Source organism: Physeter macrocephalus, chromosome 11, assembly GCF_002837175.3.
Source record: "Physeter macrocephalus isolate SW-GA chromosome 11, ASM283717v5, whole genome shotgun sequence".
In the NCBI taxonomy this organism is placed as follows: domain Eukaryota; kingdom Metazoa; phylum Chordata; class Mammalia; order Artiodactyla; family Physeteridae; genus Physeter; species Physeter macrocephalus.
In genome coordinates, this window is record NC_041224.1 from 90,006,176 (window position 1) to 90,026,731 (window position 20,556).

At 41.2% G+C, this 20,556-nt stretch overlaps 1 protein-coding gene across 2 annotated transcripts in view; it reads left to right on the plus strand.

The window, feature by feature from the left end:
* SHC4 (SHC adaptor protein 4) overlaps positions 1-20,556 on the plus strand; it is a 131,592-nt gene that overhangs the window by 84,726 nt on the left and 26,310 nt on the right. The window contains exons 6-10 of one of the 2 annotated variants that reach the window (XM_028495359.1): positions 370-421; positions 10,166-10,289; positions 11,755-11,926; positions 13,867-13,927; positions 16,700-16,750. In XM_028495359.1, coding sequence (XP_028351160.1) covers positions 370-421; positions 10,166-10,289; positions 11,755-11,926; positions 13,867-13,927; positions 16,700-16,750 — 460 coding nt within the window. The remainder of the gene's footprint in view (positions 1-369; positions 422-10,165; positions 10,290-11,754; positions 11,927-13,866; positions 13,928-16,699; positions 16,751-20,556) is intronic. The other variant, XM_024117509.2, reaches the window with a different exon arrangement.

The window sequence follows — 20,556 nt, forward strand, 5'->3', positions numbered from 1 at the left end:
AGGCTCAGCAGCCATGGCTCACGGGCCCAGCCGCTCCACGGCATGTGGGATCTTCCCGGACCGGGGCACGAACCCGTGTCCCCCGCATCGACAGGCGGACTCTCAACCGCTGCGCCACCAGGGAAGCCCCTGCCTCTAAATTTTTAATCTTCAGATTCTCTCCCCAAGGGGCAGAGAATGTGGACTCCACAATTGCTAAATATATAGTGTATATTTGTTTATGTTCCCTCCTCATATGGCTTTCCTTTGCTCTTTAAGCAGAAACCTTAGTATCGGTCCTTGCCCGAGTATCATATCCTAAATGTACTCTTATCATTCAACAGTAACAATCCATTCATTTTAAATGCAATCATTTTCCCTTTTTTATAGGATACTACAGACTATGTTGCCTACGTAGCTAAAGATCCAGTTAATCAACGAGGTATGGAAAGCAACTTCTAGATTTTCTCAAGAGCTGGTATATACCAACTTTAAAAAGTAACAAGCAATTATTTTCAATATGCAAAGTGATGAGAATCACTAGAATGCTATACTGGGGTCTAGAAATATTAAGTAACTCTGAGTTTGAAATAAATAGCCCTGCTAGCCGAGCAAAGTAGGAAAAATATATAGGTGGGATTTAAATCCCACCAGTCATTTGAGTTATTTACATCCCATAAAACAAAAGGCTTATCATCTATTTGTATAAGCGAAAGAGAAGCTGTTTTGGTTATAATAGACGGGGCTGGCTGCCACATCCCCAGTGGACAAATGAGTTACCCTTAAGACTGAAACCAATGACGTCATTGGCCTGCAGTGGCCTTGGCAAGTGTGTGTGTGTGTGTGTGTGTGTGTGTGTGTGTGTGTGTTTGTGTTTGTGTGTGTGTGTGTGTTTATATGCATTGAGCCTGTGCACTTGCTGTTCAGGAGCCTGGCATGTCACTCTGTCTGGCTTTTTTTTTTTTTTGTGGTACGCGGGCCTCTCACTGTTGTGGCCTCTCCCGTTGGCGGAGCACAGGCTCCGGACGCGCAGGCTCAGCGGCCATGTCTCACAGAACCAGCCGCTCCGCGGCATGTGGGATCTTCCCGGACCAGGGCACGAACCCGTGTCCCCTGCATCGGCAGGCGGGCTCTCAACCACTGCGCCACCAGGGAAGCCCTGTCTGGCTTTTTCTCATCTTTTGGATCTCAGTTTAAGTGTCTCTTCTTCAGAGAGACCTTCTTTGACTGATATACTGCCATCTCCAGTAGTATATGCCACCCTGCTGTGTCATAATACTTTATTTCTCTTCTGTTGACAGTTAGCCCACATTTTTGTTATTTTATTTACTCACTTGTTTATGTGTTTAGTGTCTTTCCTTTCTACTGAAAGCTCCTGGAGGGCAGGAACCTGTTTATCTTATTCACCATTGTTTCCTAAGCACTCTCACAATGCCTTGCACATAGGTGATGTTCCATAACTATTTTTGGTGAATGACTGAGTGAATGGAAGAGTGAGTTGATTAGTTGTCTTATCCCAGGATTTAGCAAGGTTACCTAAGAAACTCACCTTCCAGCCACACTTTGGATCAGGGGCCTGAAGTTAGGCCATTGAGCCTCTGTAGACAGACATGCTGAGTGTTGCTTCTCATTCCTAACCCTGGGACATTCAGACTCCTCTTAGGGATGAGTGTTAGGTTGCTTCTCCTCCTTAATTTGAGCCTATGAATTGAGCAGCATACCCTGTCACCCCAGGGGTGGAATTTGCCCCCAAACATTTATTAAGTACACATGGAGTGGAATTTGGAAAGTCAAAGAGCTATAAAGACACAGAGGCGGAAATGCGCGTGACATACTGGGGACAGATGAATAAAACACTAGAATGCAGATTGTGTTTGGAGGAGAAAAAAGTCAAAAGGTCATCTAGAGGGCAGATAGGAGAGAGCTAATAAGTAGGAACTTATTCCTATGGGCCAAAGGGTGGAGAAGGCTGTTTATAAAACAGAGATTTAGGAAGGTTGATTTGGCAGCAGGATGCAGTAGATGGATTCAGGGAGGGAGGGAGGTCAATTTGGAAGCTATCGTGATTGTCAGAAATGAAATTATGAGGACCAGCTGCTGGCACAGGACCTGGCACAGAGTAGATTCTCAGTAAATGCAGGCCAGGAGAACATGGCTCGATGAGATGGAAGGAAGGAACAGGTGGCAAATACTGTGCACTACTCCATTAAAATAGACTCTGAACTACATAATAAAGAATGGATATTGCTCAAAGAGTAGATAGAAGAGACAGGAACTAGTGAAGGGGAAACGGGGGAGTAGGACCAGAACACAACAAAGGATACCAGAAGAGCAACTTCTTTTAATCAAGCCTGAGCTTCCCTAAAGAATAAAAGTATGCTATTTTTGGGAAGGTCTCCGAACAACAAAGCCCTTTCTCTCAACCTGAAAAGGGCAGGGTGAAAGGAAGAACAAATAGATCAGGAAATCCAGATGTTTAGTAACTTTTCTATCAGTCACTGAATATCTCAGGCATGTCGTTGCTCTTCAGTAAACAGCAGGAGGCGTTGCTGAGGCTAATGGTGAGCAGGAGCCACATGCTTGCAAATCTCCCTGCTTGCTTAAGTGAAATAAGAGAGGCAGAGAAAATACGATGCAACACTCGTTCACTTTGAAATCTCCTGTTCTGGTGTCCGAGTAGTTCATCAGAGCTGAGTTGCTAGAAGGGGATCCACGGGGATCCCAGCCTGGGGATTCTGCAAAGGCATTTATGAGAACTATTGACTGAGCTCATGGATGGGATTTGAGAGTTGAGAATAGATTCAGAAATGGTTCAAGTAGAGGTTTCATTGTTTTCTTTCTTTAGTCCCCAGCCCGTGTATAGGAAGTAAGAAAGGTGCTGGAGTCAGACAGTCTGGGTGGGAATCATAATTCTTCCCCCATCTCACCATAGGCCTCAGCCAAGCTGTTTCACGTCCTGAACCTCAGTTTCTTTAAGTGGGAGAAATAACATCTACTTGCTGGTGTTATTGGGAGGAGTAACTGAGATAATACAGGGAAAGCATCATTTCCTTTACAGTCTCTTCTCATCTTTCTTTTTTAGGGAAACAGGTCTGTTAAGTAGCTAGATGACTTAGAAATATACGGTGATTTTCTTGGGCAAAAAAGTTAGTATCTCCTCATCACTTACTGCTCCTTTTCCTGTCCCCTCACCCCTTCTCTTGTTTATCTTGGTTGGGAAGCCTTCTGCGAGAAGCCAGTCTGTTCACAACATACCCACTGCTTGCACATCCCTCTAGTGTAAAATCCTTTCCCCTCACCTGAGCCTCTGGACTTTAATTACTGTACAAAGGTACCAACACAGCTCTTGAGTCCACAAATAATTATTAATTACATACTAATTTACAACGGGCTGAGGTAATTGTTGTGGAAGAAAAATAATTCTTGGCCACCATGGGCTCATCATCACGGGGGAGAGAAACAGAACCTGTAGGGTGTGCAGGAGACGGAGGGGAGTATAGGGTATAGTGCCTGGAGCCTGGCAGGTGCCCAGGTAGGCTTTGTGCAATAAGTGAATAAAGGCGCAGGTGGAAGAGCTGTGCAGTGAGAGCTTGGGGCTGTGGGTTTGGATGGTGGGTAAAGGTGGGATTGCAGAGAAAGCAAAGAGTAGAAGTAGGGGAGCCATGGCTGAAAAGGTAGGGAGATTGTGGAGGCTTTGAATGCCAGCCAAAAGGTCACTGGGAGCTGAAGATTTTGAGCTTTATAAAAAATTATTCTGGCTTCTGCCATTCTACTGAAATTAAAAAATGATAATTTTTCTGGCCTTTGTATCTGTAAAGGTGATATTGGAGGGCAGGAAAGCAGTCTGGAATTGTAGAGTCCAATTTGGAGGACATCTCATTGGTCCTGGGCAGGGGTGGTGATGCTTTAAACTGCACTGGGGGAAGAAGGGACGGTCTGGACAAAATTGTGAACTAATAGTACTTGGGAGCTATTTAGATACGAGCATTGATAAAAAAAAATAGAAATCAGATGATCCTGAGGATTTAATGAGATATTGTATACAATGCAAATATCTCAATGCCTGGCTCATTATAAGGATACAATAAATGATAGCCATTATTATTATTGTCCTGAGCAATTTGAAGTGGTGTGCACTAAAGAAACAGGGATTTTTACAAATAGGAAAAGCAATCCAATAGAGAAATAAGAACAAAAAAGTTATTTACTGCATGCTCACCGCATGCCAGGCATTATCAAGAGTATTTAGTCTGCATGGTCTCATTTCAACCTCACAACAATCCTATGAGGTTGGTTATTAATGTTACTCATTTTTTGTAGAAGCAAACTCTGGAATTGAGAAAAGATGGTTTTACTAAGCTCACCCAGCCAGTAAGTACCTGGACCAACTCCAGGTCTGGAGCACACATTTACAAAAGAAGATTACAAGGCACCAAGAAACATTAAAAAAAAACAAAACAAAACAAGCAACTTTAACCTTACTAGTAATCAAAAAAACACAAATTATAATTAGATATCATATTTTGTCTTTGATAAAAGGTAAAATGTGATTTAGAGTAGTAGTAACTCTTGAACACTGCAGATCCAAATGTTTCAGAGAGCAAACTGACAATTTGCATCAAACTTTAAAAAAGGTAAACACTTTTGAACCACCAACTTCACTTCTAAGGAAATAAGCCATGCACAAAGATTAAGCAATAAAGATCACTGTCATATGTTATTGATATAATAGGAAAAAGAAAATTAATTCAGTATTCATAAATAGCAAATTATTTAAATGAATCCATAGACTGTACTACCATGCAGCAATTAATGTTATTGAGTACAAAAAGCAGATTATGAAACAATGTGTATGGTATGATTCCAGGTAATTTTTTGGAAAAAAGATAGGAAAGACAAGATGTGGCACATATATACAATGGAATATTACTCAGCTATAAAAAGAAACGAAATTGAGTTATTTGTAGTGAGGTGGACGGACCTAGAGTCTGTCATAGAGAGTGAAGTAAGTCAGAAAGAGAAAAACAAATACCGTATGCTAATACATATATATGGAATCTTAAAAATATGGTTCTGGTGAACCTAGGGGCAGAACAGGAATAAAGACACAGACGTAGAGAAACGGACTTGAGGACAGAGGTGGGGGAAGGGGAAGGAGAAGCTGGGATGAAGTGAGAGAATGGCATTGACATATATACACTACCAAATGTAAGATAGATAGCTAGCGGGAAGCTGCTGCATGGCACAGGGAGATCAGCTCGGTGCTTTGTGACCACCTAGAGGGGTGGGATAGGGAGGGTGGGAGGGAGGGAGACGTAAGAGGGAAGAGATATGGGAACATATGTATATGTATAACTGATTCACTTTGTTGTAAAGGAGAAACTAACACAACACTGTAAAGCAATTACATCCAATAAAGATGTAAAAGAAAAAAAGACTGGAAAGACACATGCCAAAATGTTGATAGTATGTAGCTATTCCTGGATAGTGAGACTTATGTAATTTTTATTTCCTAGAGTCTTTCTATTTTCTAAAACTACTATAATGAATATTTATTACATTTGTAAAAAGAAAAGAATGTTCTAAATCCTTGAATAAATACAAAAAACAGTGAAATCAGAAAGACAGTGTTATAACTTACCTGGTGAGTTTGGTTCATCCAGGGGAAAATGTTCAGTAGAAAGGAGAAGCCCAGAGGTTTGTGGGGCCTGTGGAGAGACAGGCCTTCAGGTGCAGGTTTGGAAAAGCTGCAGCTTCTTAGCCCTAAGGGTGAGCTAGATCACTGAAGGAAGAACCCAGAAAGAAGAGGCTGAGGGTCTCAGGGAGTGGGAGAAGACCAAGAGATGAGTATCCGCTAAGATGGAGGAAGAGCAGTTTCTCTGGGAGAAGAACCTGGGAATGTCTCAGACTGAAGAAGAGTTAAGGGCAATGGAGGTAGAAAATGCCTTTCAGTCCAGCAGTTGACAGGCCGCTGGTCACCATGGGAAGCACAGTGTCAGTGCATGGGTCAAGGCAGGAGCCAGACCTCAGGGATGAGGAGAGCCTGTGGGGAGCCAGGCTTCATGCTAATAATCCTGAATGCTCCAACTGTCTCCCATCTGCTTGATTCACTGTTAGCATTAGTGCATTCAAGTCAGGGAAGCTGCCACTTTTTCCATCTTGGCTAGGACTCTTTAGTGAACTCCTTACTCTATAAAAGGCCTTTTCTGTAGAAAAGGTAAGTTCCAGTAAGAGTGTTTTGAGTTTACCTAGTGACTAATACAGCCTGCCCCTGTAATTGCTGTAAATGAGTAAATCTCTTCACTTCTTACTCCAAATGTGTACAGTCCAGAAAGGCTTAAATATTTTCTCTGAATCTAGTCTGTGAAGAGGTCCCAGTTTACCTGAACTACCTGGATATAGGAAGGCCATGGTCCTGAGTCTCTGAAGACAGCAAAAAAAAAACCAAAACCAAAAGAAAGCAAAAAAACAAAAACAAAAACAAAACAAAACAAAAGAACACTGTAAAACCAATTTAAATTAACCCAATTATGTATATTTATGTTTATGGTTATAAAATACATGGGTTATCGTCCTGGTGACATTCCGAAACTATGGACTGGACTGCAGGCTAGCTTCTTCAGGCTGGTTTCTTCCTAAGGGGTGGTAGACTCCGTGCTTCAGTCCCACAGCACCATCTGGTGGTTGATCTGAGAAGCTGCACTCTTGCATTTCTAGTTTTCTAATAAAAACCAAAAGCAAAAACAAGCAAAGGAGCAACACAAACAATAAAACTGGTCCATTTAAATATAAAACAATAAAGAAGGCCCTGTTATTCTCGAAGAATTGTTTTCAGCCTCTTGTCCATGACTATCCAATTAGGAAACCAAATGAAAACGACAGAAGAATAAGAATCCAAGATTCTTTTATATCTTACTTAATATAGTTCAATACCTGATACTCAAGAATAGAATTGTAGGTCTATCTGGCTACAAGGCGGGATGAAAAGAACCCAGGTGTGTTTTTGATTTTAGACATGGAGACCAAGGCTCAGGCCTCCATGCAAAATTATCACATCACTGGAAAGTCAAATCCTTTCTTGGGGAATTGGGACTTTTTATATGCTTGTCTTTCTTCCTTCCCATGAGCTAAAGATTGGGAAATTCCTGGCTAAGCTGGTGCTTATCTGAATTTTTGGAGATGGGTCTAGCACTGGGAAAGGGGCATTTTTATGTGATTCAAACACGTTCCTATTCTGGCTCATGACCAACCTAGAAAAGAACAAAGAGCATTTTCACAGAGCAGCATGTGAGTGGCAACGAGAGCACCATCAAAATGTGTGTGTTCCCTGAAGTTGGTGAGGCTGCACAGGACACCTGCACAGGGTCAGACTTTTTGTCCAGTTGTTTCTTTCATGGAGATAGGCACCACTGTGTTTTCCTTTTCTTTCTGTTTAATCCAAAAAAAGTAATATGACAGCAATAAGGTTATCCAGAGCAAAGCAGAAAGTGTATTGGTAGCATCAGCCCAGGAACAGGACAAAAATCTCAAGTATCAGAATCAGAAAAGTTGAGAGAAATAAAACATTTTAGAAGTACGTGAGAAGTGGTAGAGGACGGTTAGTGGGTTGGTTGATTCATTCATTCCTGTGCCCATGTGCCTTGCCCTGTTCCTCAGAGGGTTTAAGCTACTGCAACTGAGGGAGGATAGGATTTCTATAAAGCAAGGAGGGATTCAGAGATCATGCAGGGCCCTGTCTTGGCAGGTGAGGACCTTGCTATAGAGTACCTTATTCACACAGATTGTGGCACAATTAGAACTTGAACTGGGATCTGAGTCTTTTCACAGAGTTTTTTCAGCCACCTTTGTTCTCACATCCCTCTCATGGGAGGTACCCTTTGGTCTTCCTCCCTCCCTCCCTCCCTCCTTCCCTCCCTTCTTCCCTTTTCCTGCCTCTCTCGTTATCTTTTCCATCTTTATCTCAAGACATCTCCTTCATCCTAAGAGAAAATAAAATTACAAAAATTATTTCCATTTTGATATGATTCCTGGTCTTGACTTCATTTTTAATTGGACCAGGAATTTATGAGATGAAAAGAAAAGAATTCAAGTGAATTACCTTTTCTTCTCAGAACGTAACACACCTTTTTTGGCTCCACCAGAGGACACATCTCCAAGGGCACTTTGCAGGTTTACGGATATGAGGCCTGACCAAGAAAGAGGATACTATTTTCACAAATGTCCCAAGCAATCATTTGTACTACTCACTGGTTGTGAGATGCTGCCCCACGATGGTAAAATTGAAGACAATTTCTCACAGTAGAATTATGGGTGTGATTAGAGAAATCAGAATTTATTCATTCATCACATATTTTTAGAACACATTCTATGTGTTGGTCACTGTGTGAAGCTAGTGTAGAGAAAAAGAAGGGGCAATATACAATGGCAAAAAATATATATATACAATGGCAGTCTAAAGACCAAACATTTTCCTTTGGTAAAAAGGATATTAACTTACAGATATTCTTAATTGGGTTTTCAAAACTGTAATTGGCTCCTAAGTCTATTTCAAGATCCAAATTGCTTCTTTAAAGGGACAGCCTTATAAGAAATGATAATTAACCCTTTTGGAGATTTGACACCTTAGCATGGTTTGATTTACTGATGCCACCCCCTGCACGCACACGCACGCACACACACACACACACACACACACACACACCCCTTCCCAAAGTTCAGAGACATCAATTCTTTAAGTAAATGTTCAGCTAATTCTGAAATGAGAATTATCTGAGATTCCTTGAGATGATTATCAGCATAAAGCTAGGAAACACCATTGTAAGTTCTACCTTAACCTACTGTTATAGGCTCTGCAAATTCAGTTAGATGTGAATGAATTTTCTTTTACTTTAAATAAATACAAAATCCTTTTCAAGACGATGCAAAGCCTAAAATCACACTTCCAAGTCAACACAGTTACATCATTCCATCACGACAGGTATCCTCCTCTCCTCAGGTATCCCTTTTAGTAAAATGTTCCAGTGTTGGTTCCACAGTTCCACCGTTTCACAGCTTCCCTTGTATCTAAGCTATTTTGCTATGTACTCACTTAAGCCTTTCCTATTCTCAGAGAATAGCTGACAGTTTTTACAACATTCTTGTATATATTGAACCATTATCAAGCTTTTCCTCATCCCTCAATTCTTCAGGCTATACAAACCAATATATGTTTTAAAAATTTCTCAGGAGACTTTATCGCCTATATCTTTAAGTCATCCTTATGACTCTTTCTAAGCCATCCTGAGGAAACTTCAAATTCAATTCAGTTTTTGTATTGTAAGGCCCTAAGCACGACACCATACTCTAACCAAGGCAACTGATATTCCATATGATGGGGAGATTAATTTATAGTCCCTGAACACAAGCTCTGGTTTTTACATAGAAGCAGCAGCAGCAGATGTGCCAATTCGTTTGTGATGTTCCATCAGCTGCCCCCTCCACAATTTATTTCTTTAATTTGCTAGTGATAACTAGCCCTTTCCAGTAACTGTTTTTCAAAGAAAGTGTCTAATAAAATTTTTAATATCTTCTAGTAATGTCAGCTTCATGAAATCTTGGTTTGGATGCTTATTGGAGATAGTTCTTTAATAGGATTTCAAAGACAGGGATTACCTGTCTTTGAAATTACCATCACCGCTTTCTAGTAGCAATGACAGGGAAAAGGGATGGCTAGAGGAGGGGGTATTCTAAAGCCCCTCTCTTCACCAGTAGCTCATCCCCCATTTTGTGGGGGGAGGTTTAGAAAGGTACCCTTTCTCAGTCATCTGTAGTATACCATGCAAAGACAAGGCTGTAAACCTCATCTTTCCGTCAGGTTGCCGCCCTAAGCATCTTCTGTATTGAATTCTAGAGCTAACACTGAACATGGGTCACATTATTAGTCAAGATCAGTCTGCCTTTATTAAAATGTGGGCCCCAAATACCTGCCTCCAGGCCAAAATTTATAAGTGTTTTGATATAGTTGTCAAATATGAATGTTTCTTCTCTTTGATGCATATGAAATATGAAGTATGCCATTTCAGAGCTGAAGAGAGCTTGTAAACCTACTTTTACTCAATTACCAGTTAATGTTCTGGAAGTATTTTGAATTTATCTAATCTTCTCTTACTGAAAATTTATTGTAATTTTTTTGTATGTCCTCTTGCAGCCTGCCACATATTGGAATGCAGCAATGGAATGGCCCAAGACGTCATAAGTACCATAGGGCAGGCTTTTGAACTCCGATTTAAACAGTATTTGAAAAATCCTTCTTTGAATACTTCTTCTGAAAGGTCAGCCAGGAGTTCTATAGTTATTTGACTTACCATATTTTGTTTCATTTTAAAATTAATATGGCATTTTAAGTTGACTAATGAACTTAGTAATTTTTTTTTTTACAAACAGGTACAGTTTCAGTACAAACTAATAGTGACATTTCTATTTTTCTTCCATTCATATTTGTTCAGATATTTCCTCTTGCTTTGTAATAGAATTAGAGGAAACACTAAAAGTGAGAAGGGGTCGACCCTGTTTCTCTGATGGTATACAGAGCTATGAATTAATTAGGTAATGTCATAAAATGAGCATGAACAAATTTCTTAGGTTTGTTTTAACCCCAGATCCCTTGCAGATCAGTTAAAAAAATTAAGAAAGAAGAGCAAAATAATAAGAATCAAATGTCTGTGGCAGGAATTCCTATTAGTTTATTCATTTGCAGTGCAAATAGATCAGCTCCAGCCAGACTGTGGCAGGGGTAGAACATGACATGACCCAGGGATCTGGTTGTTCTGTCTAGTCCACAATGAAAGCTGAACCCTTTTAGGCCTGTCAGACTCCACCATGTGTGGAATGCAGTGAGGCCCCTGACTTGCAGAATTCACGCCCAAGAAATAAAATATTTGGACACTTTTAAATGCATTTCTGGAACCCCCCTAATTTGTCATTTTGTGTATCAACAGACACCGGGTTTGGAGATCTCCCTCTATGAGGTGGTCTAGGGTAGCAAAGAAGAGGGGCTACCAGCAGGCCTTGTCGTTGAATTTTTCCTAGGGTAGCACTTACCTCTTAGTACTGTTATTTTGTTGACATGTAATGAACCCAACAAAACTATGTGGGTTGTCAGTGGAGTCAGCTCAATTCAAATGGACTTGATTTATTCTTTCTCATAAGAAACTTTTACTAATTCCAATTTGGAAGAAAAATCTGTTGGTTTTTTTTTTTTGCCCTGTTTCAATTTTAAAAACAATGCATGTTTACACAAATCTCTCCACTTGCCACATATGGTTCTAATATTTCTTTATGAATCTCATATACTCCAGATTTGTGCAGACAAGATAGCTGGCCATAGCCTTGTATTTTTTTCATCTTGGTTTAGTAAACTGGGCCAGGCCCACTGCCCAATATTTAAATTTTCTTTGAGCAAAACATTTCCAAAATGGTACAATGAAAGAGTGCTGGAGAAATCCAGGAAAACTCTGTGTTTTTATCCAATTGACAAAAACAACTGACATTCAGGGAGTTCATATATATATGTGTATGTATATATTTTATCATTGAGAGGAGACACAAAAGCATCACCCTTGGCACTTTTTGTTGGCTTACCCCACTTTAATTGTCTACAGAAACCTAACAATTCAGCCATCTGGTTGCTTCCATCCAGATGTTTTCAGGACGATTTGCATGGTTCTGATCGCTCTACATCCCCTACAGCATTTGAATTCCCACCCAGCCTCTTGGGGATTCTTTTTTCCCTTACAGTGAGGAGGTGCACATTGATGACCATGCTGAGGAGAGAGAAGATCATGAGTATTACAATGAAATCCCGGGCAAGCAGCCGCCTGCAGGTGGTGTTTCAGATGTACGGATCAAAGTTCAAGCCACAGAACAAATGGCTTACTGCCCCATACGGTGTGAAAAGTTGTGCTATTTGGTAAGTAATGTTTTATTGCTATTAGAACTAACAATGCAGTTCTGTCCTTACCACTGAGAGCTTAATTTGAGGATTACCAAATGCTAGTTTAGAGAAGGTATCATCTTCCTCAGTACAGAGCCAGAGAGTGAATCGGAACGTCGGAACGTGTACTCGATAATTTTTACTCCCAGTCCCCCAACCTCACCCTCAGCAAGTGACCTCACATCTTACTTTATTGGGAAGACAAGGATGGTCCAACATGTTATCCTCAACTTCACCCTTCCGCATCTCCAAGTCTTCCTATGTTCTCCTTGGTTCTCTTCCTTAGCTACTGTCTCCATGGCTAATCTTCCCCCTGAGCTTCCCATCTTCCTATCCCCTCCTACCTCCTGCCCTTGTCCTGTCCATCAGCCTCTGTCTCAGTCTTTATTCTCTGTCTATCTGCTGGTTCTTTCGCTTCTGTCTGCAAATAAACTCGGACTCCTCCAACTCATCTAATAATGTCCTACCTCTCTCTCACCTTCCTTTCACCCACAAACTTCTAGAAAACACTGTCTGTATCTCTGCATTCACATCCACACTACACTTCCAAAATCTGAACTCCGCTTGACAACTTGATAGAAATTTCTTTTACAATGGTCACCGATTTTTTTTTTTTTTTTTTGGTCACCAATGGTTTAATTGTTAAATCTATTTCCTTCTTCAATATTCTGAATCTGTCTGTAGTCTGTGATATCTGTTGGCTGCCTCTTCTTTGTTTTTTAGACCTCTTCTGTTAGCTTCTAAACATTTTCGTCATGTCATTCTCATTCTGCATCTCTAGTTGCTGCTTTTCTTTCTTTTTTCATGTTTTCTAACATTTTATTGAGTATATTCAAACTTACAAAAAAGTTGAAAGAATTACACATGAACACTCATATACTCACCACCTAGATTCTACAATTATAATTCTACTCTATTTGCCCTGTCATCCTATGTTGTTAGCTATCACCCATCAATCCATCTGATTTTTGATGCGTTTCAAAGTAAGTTGCATCTTTCCTTTTTATATCTTGTTTTCTTGCATGCCTTCCCCTGCAAACCCAAGCCTTACCACCATGGAATCCCTTTCCAGTGCTCTGCCCTTGGCCCTGGTTTCTCCTCTGGCATGCCATCTGTGCACACACTCCACCAGCTTCTCTGTCTTCAGCCATTACCTTTCGTTTTCTCACACTTATCAACTCAGTCTTCAAGACTTAGGATCCTACCATGAAAGTATCTTAAATCTACCCAACCTTTATCATTCCTGTTGCATCTTTCTAAGTTCTGGTCCTCACTTGCCCAGATGATTCTGAAAGCCCCTTCCTTGTCTCCAGTTTCATTCCTTTAAACTCTCTTGCATGGTACTGCTGGATTAATCTTTCTAAAGCAAAGACATTGCCCTTCTCAAAGGCATTAGTGGATCCCATACCTTTACTGAAGAGAGCTGTGTGTATATGGGATAATTGAAGCCTTTGATAGCATGAGATTTTTCAAGGATGAAAAGTGGGTCTGGCACAAACCTTAGTAGAGTGGAGCTCCAATCTGCCAGTTCACGGTTAGATAGAGGTTTGCTAAATGGCCAGTGTTTATACAAGTGTCCTGGAAATCACACTTTCTGGCTGAGCTTGGATTGAATCCTGGAATGTGACCTCCCAAGCAGAGGTCTATAAGCCTCAGGATATAGACCTGACATTTATGGCCTCCCCCACCCTAATCAGACCCACCTCTGCAGTTCCAAAACAGTGCACTGGGAAAGGAGGCTATACTCCCCGTGCAAAATCTCAGTTTCTTTTTCTCACCTGTCAGACACTTCCTGTGTCAGAATATGGAGTTGTCTGCTAAATTCTGCTGGGACCATTATTAGTTTTGTCTGTTTTTTGAAAGTTTATGAACGTTTACTATGTTTGTAAATGTTTCACAATTTGTTGTTCATACAGCCGGGAAACTCCAAGTACAGCACTGTGTATGAGAACTGTCTAGAACAAAGCAGGGCAATAGGTAGGTACAATTGCCCTTCCCCATCTTCTACTCTCCTTATTCCTTCTACGTTATATGGTCGTGTGTGGCCCTTGCTTTTAAATAGTTCATGGGAAAGTCAGGTGTATATAACCAAACATGTATTGCTTCAGTTGCAGGCTTCCCACATTCTGAGGAGCGCAGAATGCCACATGTGTGTCAGTTGAAAAGCTATGGTTCTCCCCTGCTCCTGTGTACTCTTCCACACTACAATTCTGCTTTATGGAATCTTTCACTGCTTTGATATCATGAAAGCTCTCTTACTGGAAAGGTGATTTCTCTACTCAAAACTCAAGGCAGTTCCATTTCAAAGAATATCAGACATTAAGCTAAATGAAAATTGATGCTTGTCAAATCCATTAGGATTAAGAGAAAACCTTTATTTCTGCTTGGCAAAGGGAACAAAAAGAAATCTGAAATATGAGAGTCCCAATTAGAGCTTCATACACCCCATACTTGCCAGGGCATTAAATGTCTTATTACTGCATGTGATAATTGACATCAGGCACAACTTTTCCACAACACAAATGTAGGGCATAGACTATCAGGTTGGAAATATATTTTCATAAAAACATTCTACTGCTAGTTAGTCATTTTATTCTCATAAATTGTTGAAAGTATTTATTTCCTTGGGAAGGACAGTTTTGCAGCTTTAGAGTGGGAGATAACTGGACATTGTAAATAATGCAGTGGAGGATAGAGTTGGATAACCACACTTAGGAACTAAAATTAAATTAGCAGACACTTGCCAACTAGAAGGTAGTTTCTCACTTCCAAGGATATCTTCATATTTCTTAAGGAATTTTGCCAGTGTAATCCAAGAATTTTATTATTTCTTATACAGTGGGGGTACATGAGGGTCTTGGTACAGCTGTGATTACCACTTTCCTCCACCCTGCAAAAATAATCAGAGTAGTGTGTGGAGGCAGTATTTTAAATTCTTTAAAAACATGGTTCTTTTTGAAGAAAATTAAAATTCGATGCCACTCTTTAAAGGTATTTAAAATTCCAAATGAATTCTTAATAATATGACTAAAACAAATTAGTGTCCAGTGTAAATGTCTTTTTAAAACTGTGTCTTCTAGGAGCTGAAGTTCCTTCCTTCATTCCTCTTTTCCTTTACCCTAGAAATTCCTAACCTAGGATTTAACAGTCAGGAACATACCACATGTGCTTTGTAGTCTTGTATCCATTTTCTGCCTGTGCTGAAGCTCACTTTGAACTGTCTCCACATCCTGTTTTTTCTCATTCTATGTTCTTCATTTATCCAACAATGCACTCAGTGATCATCAAGACATCCTGTGGGTCAGGCCCTGAGCTGGGTGCTAGGGGTGGAGACACAATTGGCATTCATGTCTTTTGCAGTTTAGCCAGAGGGCATACCTTAAACCAGTGCTTACAAATGTGATGAGCCTTTCAAAGCCCAGGATGTTATGGGAACAAATAACAGGGAAACCTAACTTAATCTGGGAGGCTAGAGAGGGTCTCCCGAAGGAAGTAACAACCAAACCAAGACCTGAGGGATGAGTGGGAATTTTCCAGGCACAGAGGAGGAAGCGGGGGTGGGGGGTCGGGGGGGTGGGAAGGAGAGCATAAATGAGTACTGGTATTCCTCAGTGTGCCAGGACCAGTTCCCAGATCACTGCATGGAGAGGGTACATGGTGGGGAGAGAGAGGAGTTTTGGATCTAGGACAGAGTCCTGTGGAACTCCAAAATGTTTCACCCTGCCCCAATACCTCTTTTCCCAGCTCATCCCTCCCCCGCATTAAGCAGTTGTCCTGGCACACCCTCCTGGCCTCAGCCACCTAGCTTCTGAAGGGAACTCACTGAACAAGAATCCTCGACATTTCTAGAATGATGTTGAATGCTCAAAATCGCGACACTACCATCAGAGAAAAGGGGCAAGGTTTCCTTTCTTTTTTTTTTTCCTCAGAAGCTTTCACCTTGATTTTTATTTTACATTTTTAAGTATCCTTCCCCCCCAAAGCAACACTATTTCAACTTTATTCAAGGTTTTTCTTTTTGTAAGTATAACCTTGTCCTAGAATCCAATTTGTTCTTTCTGTTTATCTTGGTTTTATTTTTCCTTTAAACTAACAAACAATGTAACCCCTTATTCTTTCATGCTTTACACATGCCCTAAGCCACTATCAGATCCAAACTCAAGAACAGACTTTTGTAATAGACACTTATTTGGAGCCTGGAATCTATTTTTCTGTAGAATTAATTTTAGCCATGTTGGCTATCTCCTAGACAAGTGACCATATTCTTCTATTTTGGTTTCCTATACTGGAGCTTAAGTGTATATTTTGTAATGACAAATACAACAATAGGATATTCTATTGTAAGCATCCGTTCTTTAGTTATACTCTAATTGTGGAAGAGTCTGGGACCAATACTGAGCTTCAGTACACTGTCTTCCTTTTTGGTGGCAGTAAGGTAACAATTCCTGACTGGGAACCTTTCAGAATCTTGGGGAGGTGAGAGATGGTGTTTATAGTTTGGAAAAAACCCTCCAGCTGGATATCCTCTTCCCCTGAAAATCACTGAGCTACAGCATTGTTTTCTTAGAAAAGCAGGTTCTAACTTCCAGTGGGAACCAGAGTGCTAGGAAGCCATTTCCCCAGACCTCAGCCACTCAGCACATAGAGGGATCGAAGGACTCATCCCCTGCTCCAGGGGCTGTGACAAGTATAAATCCCTCCTGCTGCGGCAGGAAGGACTTTCCTAACTCAGTGTCTTTTCATCTACAGACACCCAGAAGTCAGGGGATCCTATCTTGGGGCCTGCCTGTGACTACTTGGGTATGTGTTTAAAAGTGATCTGAGTGCTTCCCTGGTGGCCCAGTGGTTAAGAATCCACCTCCCAATACAGGGGACATGGGCTTGATCCCTGGTTGGGGAACTAAGATCCCACATGCCATGGGGCAACTAAGCCTGTGCGCTGCAACTACTGAGCCCACGTGGCACAACTACTGAGCCCGCACACCACAGCTAGAGAAGAGCCTGCGTGCCGCAACTAGAGAAGCCTGCATGCTGCAACTAGAGAAGCCCACGTGCCACAAGATCCTGCATGCTGCAACAAAGATCCTGTGTGCCGCAGCTAAGACCCGATGAAGCCAAATAAATAAATAAATAAGATCAGAAATTTATGACCAGTCACCAAATTAATAGCAGTTGCCAAAATAGCAATTAGACAGTTTTTATGGCTTTTCCCAGAGATTCACACATAAGCATTTGAGAGACACCTATACAAATGTTTTCAACAACTTTTGGCTTTTTAATTCAGACATTTATTTATTCAAATATTGACTTAAAATTTGAATTCTGGTTTATAATAAGTACTGCAATAGGCTTCCTGTTGAAGGAGTTAATTATATTTATTGCCAGATGTGTAAAAGATCCCTGTCCTTAATAATAAATTCCCTTGTGGAAAAAAATAATTAGCAAAATAGCATACTGTTTCCCCAACCTTCAAGTTAAAATGAAAATGTTGATTTTTTAATTTTTTTTTTTGTGGTACGCGGGCCTCTCACTGTTGTGGCCTCTCCCGTTGCGGAGCACAGGCTCCGGATGCACAGGCTCAGTGGCCATGGCTCACGGGCCCAGCCGCTCCGCAGCATGTGGGATCTTCCCGGATCGGGGCACGAACCCGTGTCCCCTGCATTGGCAGGCGGATTCTCAACCAGTGCGCCACCAGGGAAGCCCTAAAATGTTGATATTTTTAATCAAAAAGATGTTAAATTCCCACAGACCCTAAGGGCTAGCACTTAAAAACATTGGTACCTCCAGTATATACACTGTGTATGTATTTATTTTCTGCCACAAATCTTCTCTTAGGCAGGTTGGATAGTTTCTCAGAGGAACACTTTGCACAAAGAACTTTTGGAATGCATGGTGGCTGGCATGTGTAGTTAAGCTCTGAATAACCACACACTTTATCCTAGAAAGATTTTAAATTTCGGCATGGGGTGAGTTTGTTTGTTTTTTAAAATTTAAGACAACTTTGCTGACTTAGATATAATGGTGCATTTGAGAAAAAGGAATGGTAGTTTTTAAGAGAGACTGTGTAGACATTGATGCTTTTGTGTAACCCTGTGGGATGGTGAACTTGATGTGGCCAGCTCATATGCCATTGCTCTGTGAGGGGCAGATGAGTCAGCACCCTGCACTAAGGGTTGACTTGGGGTCTTGAGAGCGTGGTGGGGTCACATTTGCTAAGAAAGGAAAACTGGGTAGACATTCAGTCATCTGTTCATTGAGCTGACATTTTTCTTTTGAGTACCTGCTTTCATACCAGGCATTGAAGGTGAAGAAGATACTCATATAAATGGGTTCTAGTCTCTCCTCAGGACTCAAGGAATTTTCGGTCTCAAGGGGAAGACAGAGAAGTAAACAGAGACCTACAGTTTATTATGGAGTGGCACCTTACCCAGCCTGGGGTGGGGGGCAGGGGAGGAGGGAGGACTCAGTGGAAAGCTTCCTGAAGGAGGGGGGTTCAGAGCAGAATCTTAAAGGACAAGTAGGAGTTAGGTCAAGAAATGGATGGGAAGGATGTTACAGCAAGAGATAAGTGTCACGTGCAGAGGCCCAGTAGACACACAACTGAGCAGTGAGAAGAACGCCTGCTGCAAGGCAGGCACTATGTTCAGTGAGGGGCTTACCCACATTCTTTCATTTAATCCTCACAATGTATTTTAAGCTCGGCATCCCCATTTTACAGGTATGAAAACTGACAGGTTAAGTAACTTGTCCCTGGCCACACAAATAGTAAGAGATACCACAGGGATCTGTGGAACCCAGGTCCATGTTAATTTAGAAGCAGACTTCTTACAAATACTGTTCATCGTATTCCACTTTCAGTAAATTTTTATGAGCAGGCACTCCTAAATAAATATTAATTCAATCATGCATCAGTTCTCTACACTGTGCTAATATATTATGCATGTATTATAAAACACACACAGAAATAGAAAATTTCAGTTAGAGTTAATGATAGACATTTTTATAAATTGTCTCACTAATTATAGTGGCTGAATACTATCATTAGGTAATATCTCAAGGTCTGATCTACATTTAGGGCATTATTGATAAAGAAAACAGACATAAATCCACATTTCAATCTTGATAATTTTAACTGTTAGGAGGCCAAAGTTCTGATCTAATTAGATTATTCTTGTTCATCAGCTCGTAGTGTAGCTAAGGAGGAGCTTGTACTCAATAAAAGAATGATCTTCAATCCTTGATTTTTTTGCAGTGATCCTTTAGCCACTTGTCCATGTGTGAAAGTAAGTTTAGTTTAAACTGGATAACGTATTTCATAAATCCACTTAACCAAGTAAATGGAAACTCATATGTTGCCAGAAGCAACAAAGAAACGAGGGGCCCTAATTGCCCCTTCCTCTGTCAAACCCCACTCTTCCCTCAGAATATTCCACGTACAGATTATGACATGGGACAGGGTGACAGGAAGAACTGGACAGAGAGGAGCAAAGGAGGAGCAGATAGTAGGACTGTAGTCTTGACTGGGCTTCCCCTATTTGGTGTATTCTTATGTTTCCATACTTGTGTTGTAAGAATCATAGCACTATTCACTATGATGTGAAATCCAGTGTGAAGTTGGTCCTTTGAAGGGATTTAGTTGACTGGAAGGACTGATGTTTTACGGTAAGACAATGAAATAACAATGTCACTGCTTTAGGTGCAGCCTCACAGGGATCTCGTATATGTATGGCCAAAACTATAAATGTACTTGTGTAAACAGAAAAACAAAAACATTCTGTCCTGGCATTCTCAGGACGGGACCAGTTGAATGGTACAAAGTACTTCATGCCATCAGGTAGTGAAATATGGTGCTGTTATCCATTCATGCAGTAACTATTTGTTGATGTGATAATGTGTGCCAGGCATATGCTAGAGGCAGGGGCTGCAGCTGTCAACAAGACAGGATCTGTGTCTTCGTAGAACATGCAGTCTAGATGCAGTACAGATATTAAGAATCATAATAACATAATAGAATTAAGAACTCTTGTGATATGGGTTTCAGAGGGAAGCAGAGAGACATAGTCTAGTCTGAGAAAGTCAGGGAAGGCTCTCTTGAGAAAGAGATGTTTAAACTGACCTCACCTAAGGATGAGGGTGATGGAGAAGGGGAGGGAAGGGCACGTCAATCAGAGAAGATGGCCTTACGGTGGGGATTCTAGTGCAAGAGGCCGATGTGAGCAGGGGCAGAGACTGGGGAGGACAGGGTTGCAATGGAAGCCGGGTGCCCGGGAGCAGGGCCTGGGGCTTGTTGAAGAGTTTGAGTTGTATCCCCAGAGCAGTGGGAAGCAGTGAACGTGTTTAAACCTCTGAGAAGTAGGATCAGATTTTCAGTTGTGAAAAGATCATCTTGGCCACATGTATGGAATAGAATGGAGGGGAAAAGGCAGAGTAAGGGGACAGAGGACGTACCCTGAGGGGGTGAGCTCTTTCCATTAGATGACAGAATGAACATCAGCAGCTGGTGCAGGGCTGTGCTTGGCGAGACAAAACTTTGGCAATAGAGGGAAGACAGACTTCCCACTCTGTGTGTGTGTGTGTGTGTGTGTGTGTGTGTGTGTGTGTGTGTG